This window comes from Toxotes jaculatrix, chromosome 16, assembly GCF_017976425.1.
Source record: "Toxotes jaculatrix isolate fToxJac2 chromosome 16, fToxJac2.pri, whole genome shotgun sequence".
Lineage (NCBI taxonomy): Eukaryota > Metazoa > Chordata > Actinopteri > Toxotidae > Toxotes > Toxotes jaculatrix.
Genome location: NC_054409.1, coordinates 14,319,427 through 14,328,650, shown reverse-complemented (window position 1 = coordinate 14,328,650; position 9,224 = coordinate 14,319,427). Strand labels below are relative to the sequence as shown.

Sequence of the window (9,224 nt, the reverse complement as noted above, 5' to 3'; positions counted from 1 at the left end):
AGTTCCATAATAGTTCTATCTACCCATTATCTGAATTTACATTCTGAAACCCTAAAATAAATATTACATTATTGTACAATATACAGTATGTTTGAAAACAGCCCTCCAAACATGATATACAGTCTACAGTGACTTGAACTTTGTAGCAAAGAATTAGTTCATCAAAAAGAAAAAGAAATCAAAATAGCAGGAAACTGGTACTGTAGGAGGATGGGTGAAAACTGGATGTCAAAAAATCACATTGAGTCTTGATTCAGATTTAAATCCAAAGAATATTAAGACAGGGAGGGGTACTGTTACCTTAAATATAATTTGAAGTAAAAATAGTTTCTGTTGTTCCTCAGTGATGTTCTGCCCTGTTCTGAATTCATTTTTTTGGTTCACCTGCTTAGTGTCTCTTCAAAATAAAATGTTACTCTTTTTTTGGTGAGGATTCTCTTCTTGTTCAGGTTTTTCTTTTCTGACTGGAACAAGTTTTTCTGAAGAGATACTAAGGGGCTTTGCATTCACTCGAGCGTCCGTCTTCCTGACTTAGTTTTTTCTTGGCGACGAGACTGACTGACTGACTGATTCTGAAGGTAATTCTGAAGTCAGTCTGTCATGCTTTGTACATGTGCACTCCCATCAGCTGCACAGCTTTTTGAACTTCTAGCACACCGAGCAGGTCTTGGAGCCAGAACCTCCACCACTGGGGTTGTTTGCAGGAGCTGGTGGACAAAGAATATGTTGGACAAAAAATGTCAATATATATATGTGAATCAGAACAACTTTCCAGCAATTCCACCATTGTGGTTAGGATCACTGCACCTTTACTGGCTGCAGCCGCCTCTCTTGCAGCCTTCTCTTCCTCTATAGCTTTGAGTTTAGCTTCATACTCTTCTTTTTTGGCATTCCACTCCTTCCTGTTATTGATGATGCCATCCAGCATGGGCTGGATTTGTGGGTGGAAGCGTGAGAACTCCTGAAAAGGGTCAGAGACAAAAAATGTGAAAAAAAACAAGGTTAAATGTATATTTAGGAAAAGGGGGTTGGTTCACATTATTGGTGCTCCAGTAGAAATACTGTCAGTGGGAACTACATGATCTACTGGCCCTTATTTTTTCAGACCCACTAAACTGAAAAAAAGTGTAATTTAGATAAGCCAAGTGAAACAGTGAAACATTACCTTGTAGACAAACGTGCAGACAAAGTCAATGAAACCACATTGTAGCTTTGGAAGCTCAGCTGCCTTGGTCCTGTCCATCATGGGCTGGTGGGAGGGACAAAAAACTGTTTGTAGCACTTGAAACTAGCATACTAGTTCAGTACGTCAGTGGTAACAGCTGCTGTACCAACAAGGCAATAAGCCACAGGAGAGTCTGAAGCTGCCAGTCAACAACAGCCCAACAAGCAAAGATACAACAAATGAAGCAAGGGCTTAATCTGCCATATGAATATAAACAATGAATATAGACAACAATGCCACACCATGTGATATTTATACTATTTTATGACATTTCATAGACAATTTATTGAGAAAATAATTGGCAGATTAATAGATAAGGAAAATAACTGTTTGTTGCAGTCCAGACAATGGACAGCCTACACAGTTGCACATATTTATTACAAGAATTAGTAAACTCACAATGGGTTGCTGTTCGAGTACTGTCCTCTCCAGGTCACCCTGCTCCCAAAACTCTGCTGCTACAGACAAGGCAACCTGAAGAATACACACACACACACGCAGTCATCTTCAGAGAAGCACTTCAGAAACACTCAGTGAGTCACTCATTTATTAAATGTTTGTTCCTCTCACCTTGCTCTGCACCTCCCAAGGCTTGGTGATAGCAGACAGGTCACACGCGGTCATCATCATTGCCCTGACATGGAAAAGATTTCGAGAATCAGAGAAATGTCAAGGGACAAAGAAGTTTGCATGTGTTTGCTGCACTCACATGACGATCTCTTTCCTGGTTGTCTCTAGAGACATGAAGTCGACCCATTTCTTTTCATCCTCATATGTGTGTGAAAGGTCCACGATCTTCTGGAACATGGTTCTCTTCCTAGCAAGACACAAACACAGGAACTATTTCACTTGTGTATTTTTACTATAAAGACACGAAGGCAATATGAGGCAATGAACAAGCAGGTAGAGTGAGCAAGTGACTGACTTGAAATAAAGAGCCAGGTCAGTGGCGATGATGGCAATGTCCATGAGATGAATGACATGGTCCACCTGTCGCCTGTTAAGGTTCTGGTAGATATTCAGTGACTGCAGGTGAGATGAAGGGAGAGAGGTGGGCATCAGTCATAGTTAATGACTGGAGTCTGTGATGAGGAGGATGTGTCAGTATTTTCTTCTCTAGTTCACCTCTTCTTTCTCACCTCATCTGCCAAGAGGAATTTTCCAAACTCTAGATGGTGCCGTTCCAGGATGGAGGAGCCGTGTAGTTTGGCCAGAGGGTTACCAGATCTGTTGGCACAGAAAAAAAATCCTCAGAAATCAATAGGATTAAACATGAGAACAATCAATCGCCATCAGTTTGGAGTGAAAAGTTGTAGTTCTGACAGTGTGACAACATTAATAAGGACAGGATTTTGGAGCAATGTGTAGCTAAAGTTATCTCAGAGAAATGATGTAACTTTGACAAGACAGAAACAGGCAGTCTGTGTTAGGTGAATATTATGCCGTATGAAAACAAATGTAGAGGCACTGGAACCAAACTGAGGCACATAAAAAAACCTTTATGACGTGTCATAAAAAAAAAAAAGCTCTTTATACATTTAGTAAATACAGTGATCATTTTAGATCTTGTTTATAATAAGAAGTACATTTTTTACTTACTTGACTTGGTACAAGTTGTTTGTGCCTCTGTGATCAATGTCATGCAGGAAGCCTGCAGTTATCATGGCCATTACCTCCAAGTCAGTGTAGTATCGCTTCAGCATTCCTGTCTGAGAGCACAGAAACACACGTGAAGTGGTCCAGTAAAGAAGATACACAAAATCCTTAACACGGTAGAGTGTGCAGCAAAGACTAAAAGATTGGCGTCTTGCACTTTTTAGGCTTTCAGGCACTAAAGTGGAACATGTATGGTCAGAAATTTAAATAGCTTCTACTGTAAATGCAGGTTAAAGGAATCCACTAAATAATACCGTTAATAGAGTAAACATGGTCTGTCCCACGTTGAAGCCATGGCGCCAGTTGTGGTAGGTGATTCGTCTGTATCCTTTACTGACTGAGTACATGAACCGAACCAGCACCTGAAAGGAGAGGAGAAGAGAACCAATGAATCTTATACAGTGTAGATGCGGAGACATCACAAAACTGTTGCACAAAATCTGTGTGTGTGTGTATTTGTGTGTCTAGATCACCTCTTGAGGGACCTGGAACTTCTTGACCACCCCGACCTCATAGTACATCTGGATGCCACACTTCACCAGCTCCATCTCTGTGCAGTTAAAATCCGAAAAGCGGAACTCGTAGATCTCAAACTTCTTAATCATTTGAGGCAGGTCTTTTTTCTGAGGGGGGAATGGAGATAAAACAGTACAAAGCCAATTCATGGCACAGACAGTTCTGATGAAATAACTCATTTATTTTCTTGTAACTGAAGTGACACATTCCCGCATACATGAATAACTCAAATTTTCCATCTCTTGTAAGAATTAAATGGGACACAAATTAAATGACATAAAATTACAGTCATGTTTCAGTATTACCAGGATACTATAGAGCTCATCTTCTTCACAGTCCCTGGGTTCACAGTCATAGACCTCTCTTGTGTTCTGGGAGAAACGAGAAAACCGTTGAGGCTGATGCTTGACTCGACAAAGTGAAACAGTAACACTGTACAGAAAGTGTGGAAAATTAAACGATTATCAGCTGGATGCTGCACCATTTCAGATGACTTCTATGAGGCCAAAAATAAGCTCAGTTTAAATTTGAAATAATGTCTCTCGATCAAATGCAATCTTGAAAAACTGCAGACAAGACAGAATGTGCCATGTGAACACGCCATGTGAATCTTTGAGAACGTTCAGGTTTAAAAGGTATCAGGTACTGACCAGGATATTCTGAATCTCATCATCCCGACATTTGACATGGTAGAGCACCATGTCCTGAGCAATGTCCTTCCGATTCTCGAGCTTGTTCATTTTGTCGTAAGTGTCTGTGTTCAAAGCCGACCAGCCCAGGAACTGGGTCAAAGCCTGGGAAAAGTGGGAAATTAACAGCTGAAAATCAGGATCAGAACATTATGTTCTGTATGAACTGTACCTATCAGGAGAGGAAGGTCCACAGACAAATACAGACAATGATCTTCAATTTAGTTATACCAAGATGGACTGCATCACAGGGAGAGTAGTAGAGTAGAACTACAGTGTCTTTAGTGCATACACTGTAAAAACACAACCCCAAAAATTTCATTATACAACAAAATTCACTGTAATGTATGGGATTAAGGAGAGATTAATATTACCTCCATGAGCTGCTCATCCTGATCATCAAAAGGCTTTCCATCTTTTCTGTTGTAGAAGGTGGCCACGCCCACTATCTCTTCCTTTTTGTTGACGATTGGCAGCGAGAGAACATTTTTTATGGTCCAGCCACTGTTGTCAAGTGGCTCCGTCTGCAACAACGAAACAATAAGTGAAAAATGTTATACTTTCTGAATCTCCCTAAGATCCCTGAACTGTTTTTTAGAAAGTCATATAATTTCCCTTCAGTGATCTTTGGCTGCCTTAGGTCTTTTACCTGAAACGCGAATGTCTCGTCAGCAGCTGCGTTCATAATGTTACAAATCTAAAGAGCAGGAAAAGAACAGATTGTTCAAGAGGTAAAATGTGCAAATACTTTCATGTGGTTTTAAATGATGCAAAAGCTTTTGTGATGCATAAAAAATAACTCACAAAACCACTCTCAGCAACATAAGTCGGCAGGCCGCTACACAAGGCCCAGTGATCTGCAGGTGGATTGCTGTGTGTCAGACAGGTGAATAGACATGTTAGTGGGTATGGTGTACACATCAGTCCATCACCATGTTTGGAATAAATATTCAAACTTGAAAGTGAGAACGTATTTACTTACGGTATTACTTTAATATCTTCTTTTCCATGTAATATATAATCAATCACTTTGTAGAAAATAACCTCCTGAAGAAGAAATAAAACACAGAGATTAAAAGAGAACCAAAGGCAACGGCAGGTATGTAGATATCTTCCACCAACACAGTGCTGATAACAATGTTTGAGAAATTAAATAAAAGAAAATGTACCCTGCCATCAGGAGTTACAGGGCCAGAGTAAGGTGCCTGCTCTCCCATCAACACTGGCCAGATGTCAAAGAACTCCTGGAGGGTGATAGACACAAAAAAAAAAGTGAGTAACTTCATGATATTAAATACATTAACAAAAATTGTAGGATATTACAGGTAAGGGCACAAATACAAGCAAAACACCTTTTCTTTTGTCATGTCAAGCAAACCAACAGAGTAGCGGTCACAGTTGAGGTAGGCTCGGACTGTGTACAAGGCTTTGTGAAACTGTCTCTCAATGTCTGTCAGCTCTTCAAACACCTTGTTGGCGGACCACAGCAGCAGCTAGAAAACATAACACACAGTGCAAATGTAGTAAATGCAGCAGTTTGAAAAAATGTCTCTGTATTTGTACTGAATAAGTGTAAATGTGAGCCAAGCTCCAAGAGTGACTTCTATCAGGTCAGAGTCCTTTACCTGTCCTTTACGTGTCTCACAGTTGTGGAGGTAACTCAGATGGAAGATCTTCAAGTTCAAGGTGGCAATTTTCAGATACTTTAAAAAAAGCTACACGGAGAAACGAGAGAAAAGAAAGCAATATAAAGGCATGATGTGGCCGGACAAAAATTCCGACTTAATAAATGAGCCTGAGTGACGTGTGATGATATCAGATACAGTATAATCTGATAAACTGCAGAGGGATGAAAACAATAAGTGACAAGGTGGTATTTCCAAAAACAAACAAAAAATAAATAAATAAATACAAAAATCGGTTTGGATCTTTTAATGATTTTGCTAGTGGCAGAAAAACGTGTTTAGAGGCAGAGGAATAAAATCAGTCTGCACTGAGTTAAACACATGTTCAGACAAAAAGTGATATTAGCCTGTGTAACACAGACTTAAAAAACACAATAATTAAGTAAAATGACAAAACTGAAGCACATGAAAAAAGCTATAATCTTTCTTTGAGAAGGTAAGTCTTATCTGCAACAAACCAAGGAGCTTCCTCATTTCTTCACTTTGTACTTTTTACATGTCTCGTAAACGTCAGCATGAGAACACGTTATTTTTACATCTGTCATAAAAGGCCATTCTTTCAGCCATATTTGAAATTAAAATAAACTCTAAAGTCTGTGCTATAGGATTGCTACTGGACATAGTTTGATTCCTGCTGTTGTTGTTGATTCTGTCTGTCTTGTAGTTATGTCATTAACCTGCTGTGATTCCACTGGCCTGTCTTCAACTCAGGCTTATTTCATTCCTAATAGATGGCATCACCATACGTGTTGGATTAATGACCTGACGTATATTAAACACCCTCTGCTCCACCTCGTAAACACATTAATAATCTACCAAGCGGCTCAGAGGGAATTCCCTCCCAACTGTAGTGACACCCTTAAAGTATCTCAGTTGTCTGTGATAGTCATCATCAATTTGATACATTATGAATGTCCTAAAAAAATATATAAAAAACATAAATAATGTCTGCCAATGTTGAGCCAAAAACAGAAACAACAGTTCATGTTGAAGAAACTGTGATTTTATTTTCAGGCCTCTGTAAGTGCTGCTCTGAGTTTGTATGTGCTGTGACTGTGTGCGCTCAGTGCATGGGTTCATGTGTGGTTTGGACTCACGTCTTCATCCTCAGCAGTGAAATGTGGTCCTGTGGTCTTGTTTAGAGCCATGATCACTGCCACCATGTCTTTACCGTTGAGGATGGGCGAAGCCAGGATGTTCCTGGTCTCGTAATCTGTGAGTTCATCGACAAATGAGCTGAAGTACTGGTTCTAAAAGAGAGAAAATATTATGCTTTCAGTTTCAAACACTTGTGCACACACAAAATTTTGTATATGTTACATTGCAAATGGTTTAAATAGTGTTACTGTATGCACAGAAATACTAATTTCAGTATTCGAAATGTTTGTTTTGAAAAATACGTTTGGTCCAAAATGTAATTTATTTCTAGTATATTATGTACCCTGACTGGACATTAGTTGCTGCAGTATATTGTACATCAAACCTGAAACCATGGACGCATTGTTTCGAGGTGGTGTAAAGTAAACTAGTTTTGATCTGTTTTAGATTCCTGCTGACTGCTGACTAAATGCCAGAGGCGTCTAATCCACAGCTAGAGCAGAGGCTGATACGATCTGGAAATAAATGGATTATGTCTGACAAGGGGATTTACACCTTACTTGGTCAAGTATAGATACATGTTGCTAACGCTCCTTTCACTTGTCTTGAGCCAGCAGGCACTGGTCATGAAATTTAAGCAAATTATAATTTATGAAAACAAACAGATTAGGTTAATAGGTTAATTTCTATTAAGGGGATGACACATCTCCACAACTTCAGTCATTAATCAGTTTAAAGTTAAAAATGTTTCCATTCACTCTCAATGAAATATCATTTGATGGTTGCTCTGTGTCTGTCATCTGTTATTGTCTTATTGCCTTGTCCAAATGCTAAATAGCGACACTGTCAATCAGTGTTGCTATTTTTAGCCATGACCCACTTGCTGGTTATCCTGAGTTTTGATCGTCACTTTAACATAATCTAACTGATACAAAAGATTCAGGTTAAAGAAAAGATTCCCGAGCACTAACGACTTTGTGTGTGTGTGTCTATACTGGCTTGCTAGCTATGAAATTAAGAGGATAAACATTTATTTATTAGCTAAAGTCACTAAATGTCTGATTTGAAACTTGAAGGAAACTTGAAGGCTGTGGTGTCATCTGGTGGTAGTATTATCAATGGCACTGTGACAGAATTGTAGGTTTGCATAACATCTGCCCTCCATCCACAAAGGGCTTCATCATTCCAAGCTTAGGTTTAGTGTTCACTGGAGCATTTTGTTTCCCCTCCCATTGTCCTCTTACCTCTCTGACATTTTTCACATTAACAGTCTTCTTAGTCTGGGCCACATGGCCAACAATTCCCATGTCCAGAGGATAGACGATCTCAGAATCTGGCGGCACCACACAGTCGTCCAGCTCCGCCTCCGTACTGACATTGAAGAGCCTTGTTGCGAGCTCTCCAATGCCGTTCCGCTGCCGGTACATGAACAAGCTACACCGGTCAGCATGGATGAGAGCGCTAATTCTCTTCAGGATCTTGAAGACCACCTTTTCCATGTTGATGTTCTCCTGCATGTCTTTGATCAGGTCATACATAATTCGGCTTTCCTCGAGCTTGAAAAGGAGATTAAAAAAATACACTTAGATTTCGGTTTCAGTAGAGAAGATCAAGACCTACATCATAAATACAGATACAGTTTGGCAAAGGTTGTACTCTACATCTATAGAATTATGTGAGGTTCATCAGCCTGTCTCTACTTTTTTTCTTCAGTTAGAGAAATAAATTAATTTACCTGACTGAGCTCCTGCAACTGGCTGAAGTCGACCTGTTTCTCTGGGATCCCTGACAACTTCGATAGGGAGGCTGGGCTCATCTTCTTGGCAAAGTACTGTTTAGCAAATGCAGGATTCCCTTGGAGGAACTTTTCCACATCTTCCTTTTGCACACCCATGGTTCCTTATTCCTCCTGTTCTCCCAAATGTTCCTGTCTTCTCCCTCTTCAGCTCAGTGATGGAGCTCCCACCCGGTCCAACGCTGCTCTAAATGAGCTACGTACCTCCAACGTCTCAGAGTCGAAATAGAAGACAAAATAAGCCAAGCAATGCACACAGCTTCTGGTGTATCCAGTGTATCCCCTAAAGAAAAAAAACGGTATCACACAGAAAGGAGGAAAACAGAAGTGGGCACATTCAAATGCAATGTAAAAAAAAGCCCCAAAAACAAATAATCCCTCCTGTTAGAGGGATGAGCAGACTGAGAAAGGGAGAGCCCTGAGGAGAAGGCAGAGGGCTGAATCCAAACAATCCTTGTGTCATCAGCAGATAGTGCTGAAGGTTAGCAGGGATCTGCCTATGCTAAACTTGTCAGCTGATCATCTAGTACCAGATAGGTGATAGAAGTGATCCAGCCCCC

The 9,224-nt window shown here is 40.1% G+C and overlaps 1 protein-coding gene across 3 annotated transcripts; it reads right to left on the bottom strand.

Moving 5' to 3' along the window:
• Positions 1 to 648: 648 nt before the first annotated feature.
• On the bottom strand, positions 649 to 8,763 carry pde6b (phosphodiesterase 6B, cGMP-specific, rod, beta). 3 transcript variants are annotated; one of them, XM_041058748.1, is made up of 24 exons: positions 8,686 to 8,763; positions 8,605 to 8,631; positions 8,114 to 8,425; positions 6,869 to 7,021; positions 5,712 to 5,801; positions 5,439 to 5,579; positions 5,256 to 5,330; positions 5,069 to 5,133; positions 4,891 to 4,957; positions 4,736 to 4,783; positions 4,461 to 4,610; positions 4,048 to 4,191; positions 3,703 to 3,768; positions 3,355 to 3,504; positions 3,136 to 3,243; positions 2,825 to 2,934; positions 2,365 to 2,452; positions 2,151 to 2,251; positions 1,935 to 2,042; positions 1,796 to 1,859; positions 1,625 to 1,699; positions 1,166 to 1,249; positions 808 to 961; positions 649 to 707 (listed from the first exon to the last, which is right to left on the bottom strand). In XM_041058748.1, exons 1-24 carry the CDS (start codon positions 8,761 to 8,763, stop codon positions 649 to 651), a joined length of 2,517 nt encoding a protein of 838 aa, XP_040914682.1. The 3 variants fall into 3 exon arrangements, with proteins under 3 accessions (XP_040914682.1, XP_040914680.1, XP_040914681.1); XM_041058746.1 differs by having other exon boundaries at positions 8,605 to 8,763; XM_041058747.1 differs by having other exon boundaries at positions 814 to 961; positions 8,605 to 8,763.
• Positions 8,764 to 9,224: the final 461 nt, after the last annotated feature.

Coding starts and splice junctions, on each gene's coding strand:
- pde6b (XM_041058746.1), bottom strand. CDS start 8,763: ATGGGTGTGCAAAAGGAAGATGTGGAAAAGTTCCTCCAAGGGAATCCT. Junction 5,134..5,255: donor CTGTAACTCCTGATGGCAGG/GTACATTTTCTT, acceptor TTTCTTCTTCAG/GAGGTTATTTTCTACAAAGT. Junction 3,505..3,702: donor ATGAGCTCTATAGTATCCTG/GTAATACTGAAA, acceptor TTCCCCCCTCAG/AAAAAAGACCTGCCTCAAAT.